General features: G+C 41.7%; 1 protein-coding gene across 1 annotated transcript; it reads right to left on the minus strand.

The window, feature by feature from the left end:
* Window positions 1-1,046: 1,046 nt before the first annotated feature.
* WDR77 (WD repeat domain 77) lies at window positions 1,047-19,095 on the minus strand. Its single transcript, XM_075264057.1, has 10 exons — window positions 18,968-19,095; window positions 16,598-16,783; window positions 16,267-16,408; window positions 16,144-16,193; window positions 10,736-10,806; window positions 9,989-10,043; window positions 7,995-8,066; window positions 7,776-7,884; window positions 7,370-7,438; window positions 1,047-1,963 (listed from the first exon to the last, which is right to left on the minus strand). Exons 1-10 carry the CDS (start codon window positions 19,050-19,052, stop codon window positions 1,813-1,815), a joined length of 990 nt encoding a protein of 329 aa, XP_075120158.1. The 5' UTR covers window positions 19,053-19,095; the 3' UTR covers window positions 1,047-1,812.
* Window positions 19,096-19,386: the final 291 nt, after the last annotated feature.

Consider the following 19,386-nt stretch of genomic DNA (forward strand, 5'->3'; position numbering starts at 1 on the left):
TATTCACTACACCAGTCTGATCTGACACCATATTGAACCCCATATTGCACCCCTCCCTTCCAAATATTTTGGTTTGACACCACATATACAGTCATCCACCTCTGGCCACCCGGTTGCCTCCCATGTGCACGGCCTCCACACTGACCTCTCTAGAGCCTGCAGATTCTTGCCACTGATCGCAGAGGAAAGTGTGGGAGACTCGATCAGAAGGGCAGAGTCAGGGGGTGGATCGCTGGCTGCCTGGAGAGTGGGAGCACCAGGAAGGCTCTGGTCCCTCCCTCCATGTTGCTGTCCACTATCCCCCGGGGCTGCTTATAGTGCACCGCTGCTGGGCATCCAGAACCCAGGTGCGGGTGTCCTGAGCGCTCGAAGTGTAGGAAGCTGGAAGGAAGGGCAGAGTCAGGGGGCGGGGTGATGGATCGCCGGGTACATTGTTCTCCTATTACATGCTTCACACCATGCAACACAGTCGGCAGAGACATGGAAGGAAGGGCAAAGTCATGGGGCGGGGGGACGGATCATCGGGTACATTGTTCTCCTATTACATGCTTCACACCATGCAAGACAGTCGGCAGAGACGTGGCTCCAGCGGCCACCCACAGCACTTGACTCGAGTATAAGCCGAGGTGAGCTTTTTCAGCACAAAAACTGTGCTGAAAATCTCATCTTATACTAGAGTATATACGGTGTATATATATATAGCAGTAATATATAAAACGACTTAATGGCAGTGGATGCACTATGGAATCTTTCCATCCCTAAATTCTTGCAGTCCCTGTAGATCTCAGTTACTACTTTCACACTACCATGTTTAGGTCCTCTGATGGTCACAGCAAGAAATCTAAAAACGGTAGTGTGAAACTACTCCAAGTAGAAAAATCACGTAGTAACAATCCCTCCTTCTCACAGTTGTAATATTTTACTAACAATACACAAACTGTTAACACGAGTTTCTTTTTAATGACTGCTAAATACAGCATTACAGTAATATAAAACAAATGTCAGCAAAACGCAGCAACTAAAAGAGAAATAACTAATACAGAATATCTAATACAAGAAATACAAAAGTTCTTTTTAGGACATGAAAGAATGCCAGTGGATCTATACCTGCTAATGCAAATTGTATGAAGTCAACAGCAGAACTGTGAAATGCCTTTTCAGGGTATGTCCACACAGAACTTCTGGTGAAAAAGAAAACAACAGGCATGGAAACCACATCAAAAAACTGCTTTTTTGTGCTGCTTGTCCTTCTGTAGGCTAGTCAGTATGTGGCAAACTGGCACAGAAAGTCACCAAGACAGGGCAGGACACTGACAAAAGTGCCTGTCCCTAACTTCTACTGAACATAATGGGGCTTTTTTTTGGTCGTTCTTTTAGGATTTCAGGGTATGGGAACATAAGCCTTAGTGTATGCTCCTCAGTACCTGAAATTGCATCAGAAGTCTGCAGGTGGTCTATTCTTAGGACCCCATGATAACACTTGTAGACTTGTGGTTGTCCTTTATTGTTATAGGGGCACTAGGTAAATCCACATCTCCACTTACATTATTGTGCATACAGACAGACTCACCATTGATACTAGTCAGATAGGATAAGAACATTGATGTACAAGGCAATAAAGACCACTACTATGATCCTATTACAATAGTGAACCAGATAAAATAACAAAAAGAGAAAATTGTCATGAGGACCTAGTAGTAGTAACAGCAGCACTGATGAACTAGTAACATATTAGAACATAGTTTTCACATTTTTTTTCATGTGCATTGAAAAAACGTTTAATATATAACTCCTAGTTGTTGTCCTTCATTCTTATGTCTCAGAAGGTGGATCTGCTTTGTCTTCCTTAGGTAGGTTGTGATGAAGAACTTTGTGGTCCCATCCAACAGTAGTAAAGCTGGATAGATCGATAGGAGACCAGGCCACTCCTGTAACAAAATCTTGATGGGACTGATCCTTAAAACTGAAAAACAAAATGTATTTACAATAGGTTATTCCCTGGAAATGGGTGCAGATGTCCAGGCTCAGAGTGGTGAACAGGCAAATACCAAGGGTGGTCCCATAGTACCCCACGCCTGCACGAATGGTACACAGCACTCCCTGTACATGTATACCACCAGCCTGTGTGTCCATATAATAAACTGGGTAAACTATTTAACAAACAACCTACTTTACTATTATACACATACAGTGTACAGGTAGATGCCACCTAGACACAGATGCAGGCTGACCAGTATCCCATTCATCCAAAGTCTTAACTTCTTAACGTGTGCAACAAAATACTGAGTTAAGGGAACCATCATTTCTGTCCAGGCCTGTTTCATGAATTAAATTTATTTTATTTTTTTTAATGCTATTGAAACATGGTTGAAAAGCAATGTCTGACTTTCATTTGTTCATTTTCATAGAATTTTTATTATTACTTTTGTCACCTTCAAGTTATTTCTGTGACCACTGTGGGTTTTTCTTTCATTAAACGAGGGGTACCAACAATTTTGTCAACATGTGTACATGCTGACCAGTATCTTCCCTCCAAGCCCTATCTTTCTCAACACTGCTGGGGGAGCCCCAAATTAGCATCTAATCTGCTGTGTGTGTACATATTCCTGGCTCATGAAGCTGAAAGGACTCTAGTTTTAAGAAATATGGGAATATATGGATATGATGGGATATAACCTGACAGTATGGTATATACTGAGTGTTACACCTTTTATATACAGAATGTATACAGTCATGGTCAAAAGTTGAGAATGATACAAATATTAATTTTTACAAAGTCTACTGCTTCAGTTTTTCTAATGGCAATTTGCATATACTCCAGAATGTTATAAAGAGTGATCAGCTTAACAGAAATTACTTGCAAAGTCAATATTTGCCTAGAAAATGAACTTTATCCCCCAAAACACATTTAAACATCATTGCATCCCTGCTTTAAAAGGACCAGCTATCATCGTTTCAGTGATTGCTCCATTAACACAGGTGTGGGTGTTGATGAGGACAGGGCTGGAGATCAATCTGTCATGATTAAGTAAGAATGACACCACTGGACACTTTAAAAGGAGGCTGGTGCTTGGCATCATTGTTTCTCTTCTGATCACCATGGTTATCTCTAAAGAAACACGTGCAGTCATCATTGCACTGCACAAAAATGGCCTAACAGGGAAGAGTATCGCAGCTAGAAAGATTGCACCTCAGTCAACAATCTATCGCCTCATCAGGAACTTCAAGGAGAGAGGTTCCATTGTTGGCAAAAAGGCTCCAGGGCACCCAAGAAAGACCAACAAGCGCCAGGACCATCTCTTAAAAGTGTTTCAGCTGTGGGATCGGGCTACCAGCAGTGCAGAACTTGCTCAGGAATGGCAGCAGGCAGGTGTGAGTGCATCTGCACGCACTGTGAGGCGGAGACTCTTGGAGCAAGGCCTGGTCTCTGAGGACTGGGGTAAAGTCATTTTCTCTGATGAATCCCCTTTTCGATTGTTTGGGACATCTGGAAAACAGCTTATTCGGAGAAGACGAGGTGAGCGCTACCACCAGTCTTGTCTCATGCCAACTGTAAAGCCTCCTGAAACCATTCATGTGTGGGGTTGCTTCTCAGCCAAGGGAATCGGCTCTCACAGTCTTGCCTAAAAACACAGCCATGAATAAAGAATGGTACCAGAATGTCCTCCAAGATCAACTTCTCCCAACCGTCCAAGAGCAGTTTGGCGATCAACAATGCCTTTTCCAGCATGATGGAGCACATTGCCATAAAGCAAAGGTGATAACTAAATGGCTCAGGGAACAAAACAGAGATTTTGGGTTCATGGCCTGGAAACTCCCCAGATCTTAATCCCATTGAGAACTTGTGGTCAATCATCAAGAGACGGGTGGACAAACAAAAACCTACAAATTCTGACAAAATGCAAGCATTGATTGTGCAAGAATGGACTGCTATCAGTCAGGATTTGGTCCAGAAGTTGATTGAGAGCATGCCAGGGAGAATTGCAGAGGTCCTGAAGAAGAAGGGTCAACACTGCAAATATTGACTTGCTGCATTAAAATATAAAAAACAAAAAAAACTTTGCAAGTCTTCAGTAGGTGATACCTTTTTTAATGGCTAACTCATAATGATGACAGAATATGACGTTTCGAAGCTTTCCTCTGAGCTTCTTCTTCAGATATAACTAAAAAACACTTTCTAGAGGCTGCATATTTATGTACAACAGGACACATAGGGGTAGGATTACAGGAGGGAGGGGGGAAGAGGCTTATTACTATATACAGTCCTATGAAAAAGTTTGGGCACCCCTATTAATCTTAATCATTTTTTGTTCTAAATATTTTGGTGTTTACAGCAGCCATTTCAGTTTGATATATCTAATAACTGATGGACACAGTAATATTTCAGGATTGAAATGAGGTTTATTGTACTAACAGAAAATGTGCAATATGCATTAAACCAAAATTTGACCGGTGCAAAAGTATGGGCACCCTTATCATTTTATTGATTTGAATTCCCCTAACTACTTTTTACTGACTTACTGAAGCACAAAATTGGTTTTGGAACCTCAGTGAGCTTTGAACTTCATAGCCATATGTATCCAATCATAAGAAAAGGTATTTAAGGTGGCCAATTGCAAGTTGATCTCCTATTTGAATCTCCTCTGAAGAGTGGCATCATGGGCTACTCAAAACAACTCTCAAATGATCTGAAAACAAAGATTGTTCAACATAGTTGTTCAGGGGAAGGATACAAAAAGTTGTCTCAGAGATTTAACCTGTCATTTTCCACTGTGAGGAACATAGTAAGGAAATGGAAGACCACAGGGACAGTTCTTGTTAAGCCCAGAAGTGGCAGGCCAAGAAAAATATCAGAAAGGCAGAGAAGAATGGTGAGAACAGTCAAGGACAATCCACAGACCACCTCCAAAGAGCTGCAGCATCATCTTGCTGCAGATGGTGTCACTGTGCATCGGTCAACTATACAGCGCACTTTGCACAAATAGAAGCTGTATGGGAGAGTGATGAGAAAGAAGCCGTTTCTGCACGTACGCCACAAATAGAGTTACCTGAGGTATGAAAAAGCACATTTGGACAAGGCAGCTTCATTTTGGAAACAAAAATTGAGTTGTTTGGTTATAAAAAAAGGCGTTATGCATGGCGTCCAAAAAGAAACAGCATTCCAAGAAAAACACATGCTACCCACTGTAAAATTTGGTGGAGGTTCCATCATGCTTTGGGGCTGTGTGGCCAATGCCGGCATCGGGAATCTTGTTAAAGTTGAGGGTCGCATGGATTCCACTCAGTATCAGCAGATTCTTGAGAATAATGTTCAAGAATCAGTGACGAAGTTGAAGTTACGCCGGGGATGGATATTTCAGCAAGACAATGATCCAAAACACCGCTCCAAATCCTCAGGCATTCATGCAGAGGAACAATTACAATGTTCTGGAATGGCCATCCCAGTCCCCAGACCTGAATATCATTGAACATCTGTGGGATGATTTGAAGCGGGCTGTCCATGCTCGGCGACCATCTAACTTAACTGAACTTGAATTGTTTGTCCAAAATACCTTTATCCAGGATCCAGGAACTGATTAAAAGCTACAGGAAGCGACTAGAGGCTGTTATCTTTGCAAAAGGAGGATCTACTAAATATTAATGTCACTTTTCTGTTGAGGTGCCCATACTTTTGCACCGGTCAAATTTTGGTTTAATGCATATTGCGCATTTTCTGTTAGTACAATAAACCTCATTTCAATCCTGAAATATTACTGTGTCCATCAGTTATTAGATATATCAAACTGAAATGGCTGTTGCAAATACCAAAATATTTAGAACTAAAAATGATTAAGATTAATAGGGGTGCCAAAACTTTTTCATAGGACTGTACTTATAACAACAAACAATCAATTGCCAGATCCCCCAGTTCTTATCTTAATGGCTGTCTTAATGATGTGTATAAAAAGACATAAACCCACGTGAGATGTTCATCCCATTGTCCAACGTCTGGAATAGGGTCATGGCCTTGTACTCGTAAATCAGTCGCTGTTTCCTTGATTTAAAGTTCCCTTTTAAGATCAAGATTTTCATGTCATTGGTGATATTATGATCTTCCTGGCAAAAATGATTTGGCACGGGAAGATCAGTTCTCTGTTGTTTGATTGTATGGCGATGTGAATTAATTCTCATTCTGAGTTTCTGACCAGTCTCTCCAACATACAGATTTTCAGTGGAACATTTGGTGCAAATGATCAAATACACCACATTAGGTGTGTTACAGGTGAACGTACCTGGGATTTTATATTCCCTGTTAGAGTTTGGTATCTCTATCCTGTCAGTGGTCAGTATGTGCGGGCAGGTTTTGCAAACTGACCACTGACAGGATAGAGATACCAAACTCTAACAGGGAATATAAAATCCCAGGTATGTTCACCTGTAACACACCTAATGTGGTGTATTTGATCATTTGCACCAAATGTTCCACTGAAAATCTGTATGTTGGAGAGACTGGTCAGAAACTCAGAATGAGAATTAATTCACATCGCCATACAATCAAACAACAGAGAACTGATCTTCCCGTGCCAAATCATTTTTGCCAGGAAGATCATAATATCACCAATGACATGAAAATCTTGATCTTAAAAGGGAACTTTAAATCAAGGAAACAGCGACTGATTTATGAGTACAAGGCCATGACCCTATTCCAGACGTTGGACAATGGGATGAACATCTCACGTGGGTTTATGTCTTTTTATACACATCATTAAGACAGCCATTAAGATAAGAACTGGGGGATCTGGCAATTGATTGTTTGTTGTTATAAGTATATAGTAATAAGCCTCTTCCCCCCCTCCCTCCTGTAATCCTACCCCTATGTGTCCTATTGTACATAAATATGCAGCCTCTAGAAAGTGTTTTTTAGTTATATCTGAAGAAGAAGCTCAGAGGAAAGCTTCGAAACGTCATATTCTGTCATCATTATGAGTTAGCCATTAAAAAAGGTATCACCTACTGAAGACTTGCAAAGTTTTTTTTTTTGTTTTTTTTATATTTTATAACCACTGGCTAACACGGTACCAAAACAAACATTTTCCTTTTGCTGCATTAACTCATTCTAACTGTCAATATAAGATTTTATTACTCATAATATGATTGCAATTATATTTCTGTATGTGATAAAAACATCTGACAAACACACATAAAAACCAGAGGGCAGCAGATCATGTGAAAATATAAGATTTGTGTCATTCTCAAAACTTTTGGCCATGACTGTATAATGCAATTGTGGTCAGTAACTTTAGAGACAACATAAGCAGAGGACTTCTAGAATAGGCTCTCCCCAATTCACAGACAATACAAATCTGCAAAAAAAAAAAAATATTCTTACATTTCTGAAGAGTCTGAGTCCAACACTACAACAGTGCAATCCTCACTGATGGATGCCAAAAATGGAGAACTGTAAAACACATCAGATTAACTGTAAAAATGTGATATCTGTTTCAGAGATTCGCTTAAAGAGGACATGCAGAAATTATAAGGCAAGTTTCATACGTTTGCAATGTTCTGATCAGAGTAAAACACTGAAAGTGCCATCATAGATGTTAAAATAATGTTCAATGTTAAAATAAAGACAGAAGGCCGCATTTGTTGTATTTCCATTTTTTTTGTAGGTAAAAAGAGGAACCATGGAGGCTTGAGTCGGAAAATGGGATGTGTTTGCAATAAAGAAAATCCATTCAATTCTTTACAGTAAGTACAATACATATATAGGAGAAAAGTAAGTGTTTTCATACCTGTGGCCTGAGTATGCGAGTCCTGTTATAGATCTGGAATGTGCTTCTACTGCCTGGGCCGATTCTGGATTGTTCAGATTGACAATATAAACATTCCCTGTTTCATCACCTGTGAACAAGAACCGTTATGTCTTACTGGATATATCCATTATCTGAAGAGGTCAACAAAATTGATCAATTACAGACAAATGCAAGGAAGTAAAAGCTGCTACCACATACCACAAGCAAAAGTATCATCTTTGTCTGGATGCCAGGTCACATAAGTAGGGGAAACATTTGGGGCACAGACACCTGCAGCAGAGAAAAACATTAGTCAAAACATCAGACTATATGTTATTTGTTGGTATACAAATGTATTTAAAGGGAGTTTACCAGCACCAACATTTAATCCCTTTATATGCTGTTGTGGGGGAGGATTAGTGGCACATATATTGCCTGTGTCAAAATATAACCTTGTGGCTGACAAATTGAACTTTTATTTCATATGAAAGTGAGCGGTTCAGTGAGGTCGGGGCAGAGCCACAACTGCTAGAACATCAATTTATTGTTGTGGTTGCCACCCAGTGTCTCCCCCAAAACAGAAAGACTAACATGCTTGCATGGACATTGATCTGCAGTAACCACAAAATAAAACGAGTGCTTCAGGAGGTTAGGCCCCACCCTGAGTGCATTTAGACTCGTTTCCATATGGAATAAAAGTTATTTTTCTCAGGGGCAACGGTGCTCTGTCACACAAGGAATATTCACTATTTCACTGTACTGCCCCTACAACAGCATGTAAGTGGTTTGAAGCTGGGCACTCACGGGATGGAAATGCCACAATTTGCGGCATTTTACAGTAACGGCAAAGTGGATGGGATTCTAGAGAATCCCATGCCCACTTTGTGGTAAAAACTGCAGTGCGGACACGCCGCGGTTTTGGAAATCACAGCATTTCAATTATATCTACGGAAACTACGGCGGTTTCCCCATAGGTATAATTGTAACAACAAAGTCCACAGAGGAAAACTTTGCAAACTTTCTGTCTAAAACGCTGCAGGAAGAACCGTGAAGTGTTGCTGACATGGTTTTTCCCCACAGCTCTTTATTAATACGGGAAGTCCTGTGGGGCCTTAGCCTAAAAGCAGTTTTGGTGTGGTCATCTTCCTTTAAAGGGGTTGTCCCATCTCAAGGATCCTATCTATACTGGTAGCTATGTAAATTGAAGACTTTTCCTAAATATATTGCTTTAGAAATTCTGCTTTGTTTGCCTGGTATGTGAGTTTATTCCTCCTATTGTTTACACTGTGTTGCTATAACCACGGACCTGAGGTGAGGTACGGAGATGCAGGATTTCACTGTGAAATCATACAGGCTATGGCCACACAGCTTGACTAGAAATTCTGTTTTCTACAAACCGCACCATTCTTGCCCACATTCTAGAGAATGTATACTCTCGGATTGATGGGGAAGGGGCAGTTAAACACACAAAAAAAAAATCCATGCTACCCCTCTCCCTAGTGTCTGCGATAGCACAGACCCTCCTCCTATCACTATAGCCTGTCAGCTTCCCTGAAAACTGGAAAGGATGAAGATTTCAAATAGCCATATCTCAAGGTTGTATATCACATAGAATGTATATGCAGATCCAACTCCTGACTATATCTCCAGGTTACATCTCTGGTTGAAATAACCTTCTAAATGGCATACAGAACAAAAAAAAGAGCAGTTGGTAGTAAGGATGTATCTCACATCCTTGACTATTGAAATGCCACCCTGGGGGGAAGGGGTGGTGGGAACAACACCATATGAAGTACGTCCTTGGCAGGAAAATGGTTAACCATTACTTCTCTGCAAATTCATTTTACCCTAAGATGACTAAGTTATTGAAACATCTCTGACAATTTACAGAGCCACGATACCATAAGGTGTCCTAGTCATCGCTATTTTGATCCATAATATTGATATATATTTCTGTATTTATTCATTGCATCCTCAAGATGATCATTGGCATGGATCATTTACTTCACAAGTCAGGTTGTGGTATTTGCTTCTAACAACACTAAAGAATTGTACAATGGGGGACAGGTGCTGGAAATTTTTACCCCCCCTGTCTGGAGAAATATCCACTTCCATAGAATATAAGGCCTTCTAGGATAGAACTATCCTGTATAGATAATAACCTGATTCTTGTATATGATTAACATATATTGTATCTTATAGATATCACTTACTAATGCTCTTGGCAGGCTTAGGATTCCTTGTGTCCCACAGTAATACTCTATTATCCTTTAATAAAAGAAAACTAAAATCACTGGTTTGCAAATTATAATTAGTGTGTCAGAAATTGGAATTTTTGCCATTTTTTTTGTCTCAAAAACTCAGCAATAGAAAAAAAAAAAAAAAACTCCAATAAGACCATGATATGTAACTATACAAGTAAGTCTCAAATATGTACAATGAAGAACCTTAAATTTATTTATATATTTAGTTTATAGTATTTTTATAGTTTTTCTTAGTTCCATATAGCCTATGTGCTGTGTCAGAGTGCTGCTATATTTTTCTGTTTTTATGTATTTTTGCCACGGTAGCTTGCACCTGTTCACATTGGGAGGTGCTGTCTGAATTTTCTTCTATGTATACAAGCAAGTCAAATTCTATACTCTGAACAGAAATGATTTATTTTATTCCCTTGTCATGGCTTTAATCATTGCCACAGTAAGGCTAGGTTCACATATGCATCAGACTTTGTCGCAGAGTCCGCCAAAAATCGTCAAAGGAAATGACGGACTCCGTTATAATGAATGGGGTTTGCCAGTCTCTGTGTGTAACCGCTGCTTTAGACGTCTGCCTCTCCATTGCTAGTGTGAACCTAGTGTAAGAAATGTTGCCATGTATGTTGTTTGCAGATTGCTGCCTAATATAATAATAATAATGTAAAATAATTACAATGAATATTTGGCATAACTATATATCCTTACCTTGCCACAAGAGAGAAAAACTGCTTCTTTGCTTGGGCATGTAGAAACGCAATTCACTTGGCCGGAATGTGCTAAGGCATAAAACATATAGTTAAATGGCCATGTAAAGGTTAAACAAAATCCAATACTGACAGTGAAGTATTTTATGGTGATAAAACATGGTATATTTAATATAATGTACCGTCATATTATTTTACTCATCTGCCTCAAGTCACAATCTTAAAGGACTTAAAGAGGACCTTTCACCGATTTGGGCACAGGCAGTTCTATATACTGCTGGAAAGCTGACAGTGCGTTTAATTCAGCGCACTCTCGGCTTTCCCGATCTGTGCCCCAGGTTAAGAGCTATCGGTCCCGGGACCGTAGCTCTTTACAGTCAGAAGGGCGTTTCTTACAGTCAGGTACATCCTTCTCTACAGCAGCGCCTATAGTTCTGTACAGTGTGAGCGGGGAGGAATGCGTTCCTCCCCATTCACACTGTACAACACTATAGGCGCTGCTGTAAAGAAGGATGTACCTGACTGTAAGAAACGCCCTTCTGACTGTAATGAGCTACGGTACTGGGACCAAAAGCGCTTTAACCGGGGCACAGATCAGGAAAGCTGACAGTGCGCTGAATTCAGCGCACTGTCGGTTTTCCAGCAGTATATAGAACTGCCTGTGCCCAAATCGGTGAAAGGTCCACTTTAAGAAATTTTATTTAGGGTTCATGCTTATGAACCAAGCCCTGTGCAAGCAGCCTCTGAATAAGAAGAACTTCAGTGTTCCTCTATATAAAACCCGGATGCAGTAATACTTAGCATGTTTATTTTTACGTATAAAAACCTTATACTATATACTGTAATATTATAGTTTGGCAGTCTGTAGTAGGTAGGTATTTCTAAGTATTGATTGGCGTAGTCTCAGAGCTTTAATGATGGCGCCTGCCCAGTAAGCATTATAGCTACCAGCTCTGCTGTTTTACACACAGAAACCTGCTATCATTGCCTGTGCTGTGCATCTGTCACACATGTACATGGATGTCTTCACACAGTGGGGTGTTCAACAGGTAAGGTTCACTTTAAATTTATGTCCCGATGGGAATTGTGGGTGAAAAATCTGCAACTTTTATACTAGCAACAAAGTGGATAAAAAATGGGAACAAATCTCTTCCATTCACTGAAGCGGAAAAAAACCCCCAAAACATAGAAATTGCAAAAACAGAATTTTCAGAGCTAGAAGCAAGTGGCCAAGCAAGTTTACTGCAGCTCAGCTCCTATCTGGGAATCCCTTAAAGCACCATTAAATAAGGGGCAGAGAGCAGTTAAAGTTCATGGTCTAACAGCGAGAATCAGTAAAAGCAATTTTTTGGGCCATTTAAAACCTTTCATGCCACAGTCTAAAGTGACTGCAATATTTAAGGGATTTGTAAGTGTTTGGGGCCTTCCCCTCTTCAGTCCAGCAATGTAATTGTAAGTTGCCAATGAGTAAAAGGAGGCCTATTGAAGGACCCCATGTCACCATCATAGGTTCAAGGGGATGTACAGTTTTTTTTTTTTTTTTGTTTTTTTTTTACAGATTACCTATCCCCAGGATAGGTCATCAAAAAAAAAAAAAAAAAAAAAAAAAAAAAAAAAAAAAGGGTTAGACACCCGGAACCCTTTCCCCCCACCCCTTTTCTCTTTATATATAACACATTTTCATAGGAGCCATGCAATGCAATTACAGCCTTGTCTCTTAGAAGTCATGGCGCCTTCATAAAGGTATTGGACTGCCACTGACCATCAGTAAGAATAGGCTCGAACGCTTAACTGTAAGAGCGCTTAGTATAATGCATTACAATTTGAAAGTATTGCAGTGTAATGTTCTAGAATTGAGCACCAGTGTTCAAGTCAAGTCACATAAGGGCTTAATTATATTTAAAAAAAAAAAAAAAAAAAAAGCGAAAATATTTAAAAATAAATAAAACTAAAAATAACTATTCTCCCATTACTTTTAAAATGTATTTTTAATTCATTCTGCAATATGAATGCCAGAAGAGAGACAGAATTGCTGTGTTTTGGAGACATCACATGCAAAAAAACATTCTAAAAAAAGTGATGGGACATATAGCAAATTGGTACCAACAGAAATAACAGATCATCCTGCAAAAAACAAGCCCATACACAGCATAAACGGAGAAAAAAAAAGTTCCACATCTCTCAGAAAATGGAGACACTTGTGAAGAGGTAAACTGTTTTTTTTCATGTGATTTCTTCTTTGTAACCTTAGTGATGGTACATAAGTTCCCAGGTCTAATAAAATCTGTGTAAATGTTCTATTCCTGCTTCTTATTTCTTTCTTTCCTCACTAGGCCGGCCACCTAATGCTCTATTTTCCTACTATTCCTTGTCTTGTCACCTGGGAAAAATGTACCAAAAACTAGGGAACTGTTCAAATTAACATGGATTTATAAAGTGTTTTTTGTATGCTTACCTGCAGTAGTGGAGTTGCACTAGTTCTTAACCTTATTTGAGGTACCGAACCCACCAGTTTCTTGTGCACATTCACCGAACCCTTCTTTAGTGATAAATCAAATATGATTTATTTCCAAATTCAAGACATGGGTATATGTTTGTTTACTGGCACACAAAATGAACCGTGCATAGGGCCTAGGATTCGATCGAACCCTGGTTAAGAACCACTGCACTAGGGTGTATCTGCCCTCACCTTATAAGAGGCAAGTCTGCAGCAACTCCAGTGTTTTATAGAGAAAACTGCAGAGGATTATGGCGAATGTCTATAGCAGTGATGGCGAACCTATGGCACGCGTGCCAGAGAGGGCACGCAGAGCCCTCTGTGCTGGCACGGTTGCGGTCTCCCGGATCGCTCAGTAACGGGGAATCCGGTACAGGATTCCCCGTTAGTGAGCAATCGCTGCTTTCAGCTGGATGTGCAAATGCACATCCAGCTGAAAGCTGTCAGTGTAGGCCGCGCGGTACGCACGGCCTACATTGACTATACAGAGTGTGACCTCTGCACTGGTGCGGACATGATGACGTAAGTCATCAGCGCCCGTAGTGAATAGGTGAGAGAGAGGACGCCTGGCGGCCCTTCAGGTAAGTATATATGTGTATTGTCTGGGGAGGGGGCTGCTCTGGACCATTTTGTGCTGTTGGGTAGAGGGAACTACTGTGGAATATTTCATGCTGTGTGGGGAGGGGGCTACTGTGGAATATTTCATGTTGTGTGGGGAAGGGGCTACTGTGGACCATTTCGTGCTGTTTGGGGAGGGGGAACTACTGTGGACCATTTCATGCTGTGTGGGCAGGGGGCTACTGAGGACCAGCTCATGCTGTGTGGGGAGGGGGCTACTGTGGAATATTTCATGCTGTCTGGGCAGGGGGCTACTGAGGACCGTCTCATGCTGTGTGGGGAGGGGGCTACTGTGGAATATTTCATGCTGTGTGGGGAGGGGGCTACTGTGGACCACTTCATGCTGTGTGGGAAGGGGGCTACTGTGGAGTATACAGGTATAATCCCTTGGGGGGGGGGCCACCGCGGGGCAAATTGTACTGACTGTGGGGGTCACTGCAGGGCAGATTGTAGTGTGTGTGGGGGCCACTGCGGGGCAGATTGTCCTGTGTCTGTGGGGGCCACTGCAGGGCAGATTGTACTGATTTTGTTTTGTTTTTTTATGTAGATTGTGAGACCCACATAGAGCTCACAATGTACATTTTTCCCTATCAGTATGACTTTGGAATATGGGATGGAAATCCATGCAAACACGGGGAGAACATACAAACTCCTTGCAGTTGGTTTTATGCCCTTGGTGGGATTCGAACACCAGGATTCCAGCGCTGCAAAGCTGCAGTGCTAACCACTGAGCCACCGTGTGGCCCCCTGGCAGATTGTACTGTCTGTGGGGGCCTCTGCGGGACAGATTGTACTGTGTGTGGGGGCCACTGCGAGGCAGATTGTACTGTGTGTGTGTGGGCCACTGCAGGGCAGATTGTACTGTGTGTTGGGGCCACTGCGGGACAGATTGTACTGTGTACAGACCTTTCAGTACAAGCTCTGTAAAGCCCAATTCACACGACTGTAATTTGTGAGTCCGCAATTGTGGATCCAAATAGTTTTAAGGTTAAATTGCCGTGTTGGCACTCCGTGATAATTTATTGGGTTTTGGGTTACAGTTTGGGCACTCGGTCTCAAAAAGGTTCGCCATCACTGGTCTATAGGTATAAAAAGTTTCCATTTCCCAGAAAGCTGTGTGTTGGTGGAGTTCACATGGTGAATGGTTTGTGGGACTACAGCAGCCTGAAGTGCAAGGCTATTTGTTCTACATAATATGGATATTTTCTGAAGAATTATTTTTTTTGTTAAAACTGGACTTCCTGAAATAAACTCCTTTGGATTCTTTTCAATCAAGGCCTGACTGTTTTTTGTTTTTTTTTAAATCCCATGCTTCCCAACACTAAAATAATTTTATTGTGCAAATGTATTAGAACAAAAAATACATACAATTGATATTGCTATAATCAAATTACCTTAATGTTATTTACCCTGCAAAGCGCAAAACTTGTATTCAAAATGATGATGCTAAGAAAAGAGTTAGGGAGCCTTCACACGGAGTAACGCCGGGCTCAATGTATGCTTATTTTTACTGCCGTAGAAATGCGAGGGCAGCGTTTACGTCGCGTTTACGCAGCAGTTTTTTTTTACTAAGAGCGTATACGCGGCGCATAGTAAAAATACGCCGCGTATACGCTCTTAGTAAAAAAAACTGCTGCGTAAACGCGACGTAACCGCTGCCCTCGCATTTCTACGGCAGTAAAAATAAGCACACATTGAGCCCGACGTTACTCCGTGTGAAGGCACTAAGGGGATTTCCAGTCCCAAATGTTTTTTTTTTTTTAAACTGATGAACCACACAGTTTAGCTTCTTTGTGGCCTCCGGGTGCCAAAAGCTGCTAGTGGACGGGGAACATGTGCAGCACCGTTCCATTCCAAGTAATAGGAGTGGCGCTACAATTCGCTGGAAGATCCAATATGCAGTGTACAGGGCTGCTGCGCCACTCTTATTACTTGACTAGGAGCGGAGCTGGTTCCGGAGCACAGAGGCTCCTGCAACAGATTATCTGTGCATCCATCACGGATGTCCAATCCTACTACTCTACTAACAGTAGTCGACAAAGTAGGCCGCCAATTAACCATTTATTAGCTCCTAGCCCCTTGCAAGAAATTCTCCTCAGGTCCCCTCTAATCTCTGCCAGTGATTCCCTCCTCACCACAAAGCAGACAATGGTGATGAATACAGACAACTTCTGAACTAACGGGGGATTTCTTTATACCATTTTATACCTTTTGTACAAAAAAAATGATAAAAAAGCAGAGATAGCCATCTTTTTATGAATATGCTAAAACTATCAGCACAGGCCTGTACTTACCTTTGTAGGACTTCAGTGGGGTCATCTGCGCGAGATCCCAGACCTGCACACTGAAATACAATACACGTTAAGACATTTGCAATAAACGACTGAAATTGCGTTCTATAAAATGCCAAATCACACCTGAAATCCTTGCTTCCGCTAACAGCTAGTGTCCCTCCTGTACATACACTGACTGTCGTAACAATATCGTCGTGTTCATATTTGCTGAATTTATTAACAAGGAGAGATTCATTGTCCAACAGCTCCCACAGCTCCACAGCGCCTGGAAACCAATATGTAACATGTAATATGTAAGTGCATGGAAAACAAAGCAGCATTCATGGCATATCTATAAGAGGATGTATAGTTTTCCTATATAATCCTATAGATAGGACAATGTCTTTCATTAAAATACTGAATCCATGCTTACAGTCTGTGTTTAATCTGAAGCTAACATATAAAATAATACTACCAGAATCTGAAGCGACAAGGATTCTGTTCTCCAGTACCCAGGCTGCATCTGCTATGCCAGTCTCTGTCTGTACTCCCGCTGTACACATGCTCTCATTAGGGGCCCCTGTAGGATCTTTAAAAACCCAAATGGAACCTCCCCATGTCCGAGAATTCAGGCTGGAGGCAGATAGAAGTATGGCACCATCTGTAAAGTAATAACAGAATGTAAGTAGATAGCTGGAACAAGTCACAAGGATAAGTATGGCATTATCCAACAATAGAGAAATGTTACTAGTGGGTGAGAAACACAACAAAAAAACCAACCTGTGTGATCCAGAGGTCTGCTATATTTCTTAGCAGGTTTGCCAAGTCGTAACATGAACATGATTTGTCTAATCATAAGACTATCAGATATTCCTGTCATGGATAAGACTAAGAATAAAGGAGCCATGAAATTCCAGAAAAGGTCGCCGTTAGTAGACTGGGGGTAGATCTGATCTTAAGGTTAGTTATTTAAAGTGGTGTTTTCAGAGCCAAATAGTTAAGTGCAGGCAATTGCTGAGTGTTATTCCGGTGGTCTCTTCATGTCTACCTATATGGAACTCCCACAGAAGCAGACGCACAGAGCATTCCCGCCTGACTGCTTTGCTGTTGCAGATAACAATTGCTTCTTAATAGGGGAGCTTGGGAGTGACAAGGTAAGGCCGTGTTCACATCTTATTTTAGCCTTCTGACATACACGTCTCACAGAAGGCTGCAATGTATCCTACTGTATAGACTTAAAGTGGGAGCAAAAATCTAGCGGCAAGCAAGCTGACTCCTGCTTCACATCCATTCTCTCACAGGTCAGCTGGGAAGACACCAGGAGCTTACAGGAGGATGGATCTGGGTCACCCTGCTGGCAGCCATTTTATTGAAAAATATACTCTGTGGTCTGTCTCGAACATCTCCAGTGATAACTTCCCAAATGTAGTGCACCCGGAGGTATTCATTTACTGGAGACATATCATACAGTGGTATCTGTTACCCATAGGATATTACTGCCTCCGTTTAACAGATATGTTTTTGACTGAATCCTGCAGAATAAAATGCATACTGCCAGGGACAACAAGGATCTGACTTGCTGGATTACTATAGGGCCGATACTTTTGTTTTGTGTCTGGTGCATCAGTCTATTTCCTCTCTTTACTGAAAAAAACAAGCTCATACAATATGAACCTACACATAATGGAATTTGGGGACACAGAGGGCTGATCCTCCATAATACGGGACTGCATATAGGAGGAGTCAAGCATGAGGCCTGCACCCCAATAAACATCCATATGGCAAACATGTCATTTGCGAGAATATGTTTACATGCTATTGTTCTTCAATATATAAGAAAACACTGCAGCCTGCTCAGCTATGGCCACCTATGGAAGATGTTTGTCCTCATATACGTGCGGTTTTATATAGTGCTAGAAAGCATTGAATCTGGCACACTCTCAGCTCTTCCAGTAGGTTTCCCACAATGCCTAAATTTGCCATGGTGTGTACTGCAGATTTTGTCCCTCTTTTAGATCTTTGAAAGTTGGGAGGTAAGTGGGCAGCTCGGGGGCGCAGTGGTTAGCTTCGCAGTGCTGGAGTCCTAGGCTCAAATTTGACGAATGGACAAAACCTGCATGGAGTTGTCTATTCGTCAAAAGCCATAAAGGATAGGGATATGGGAAAATACACTTAACTTATGTCATGTTCACATTTGAGCCTGTCTCCATTGTTCTGTAAGAGGCCCACAACAACCGACTCACACTAAAATAGCAGACAACAGTCGCCCCAACGGACCCCACTGACTATATAGAATGAGATCAGTCAGGTGTCTGTTCTTTTATAGTAAAGCAACAGGATGGAAAAGTTGGCCAAAGTCTCCAGCGAAGACATGAACCCAGGCTTAGATTGTGAGCCTATCTGGTACAGTGTTACTAATATCTGATGGTACGAGAGATAGTCACAACTCATCAGGAAACATTTGAAGACACCTCTAGTGTATCCATCATGGTTTGATGAGTGCTAGCTCAATGCGAGAAGCTGCCATCATCTGCCACCTCTGGCAATATCAGTATTCTGGACCCAGGCTGCCGGGGTATTCCCCAATTTATAGGTATGCACCCATACAGGAAAGAGAAGGGGCTCTGCAGCACACTTCAGGCAATGGCTATCCCTCAGGACAGGACATCCTCATCCATGTCTCCAGTTAGCAGACACTGAGGGCACAGTCCTCCATCAGACTTCCCTAGCATGCTGCAGATGCTCAGTGTATGTCCACCATCTATATCTCCCATAGGTAGTGCATGGGGTCAGAAGCCATTCATGTCAGCACTGTCCTCCCCCTAGATAACCAATGCCTGCTGACCTCTTCGGTACCGCACCACTCCTAGCTGGGTCTCCATACACGCCGGGGCCCTCATGGGGCTCCCCCACGGACTCGCTTTGCTCATTCTCCCGCACGTGCAGCTCTCACACCACACGCTGTCCCGCCAAGCACCGCGCCAACAAGCTCCGCCCATCCGTCATTAACACCACGCCCACTAGTGTATGCCCTTGACATAGTTAGAAGGAAGTTCCCGAGGAGACATTTTTGTTCTGGTAATAGAAAACCTTTTGAGTATGGATAGAGCAAACCCTACAGTAGCTAAAGTGTGACTAGCTATAAGCCGTGTAAGGTCTTAGTCGGCAAAATGTAACGTTTGAGCCATCCCTAGTAATGGGCTGTTCCCTGACATAAGATGGCGGATCTGAAACCAAACGTGGATCTGTCGCCTCCTGACGCGA

This window comes from Leptodactylus fuscus, chromosome 2 (genome assembly GCF_031893055.1).
Source record: "Leptodactylus fuscus isolate aLepFus1 chromosome 2, aLepFus1.hap2, whole genome shotgun sequence".
Taxonomy (NCBI): Eukaryota; Metazoa; Chordata; class Amphibia; order Anura; family Leptodactylidae; genus Leptodactylus; species Leptodactylus fuscus.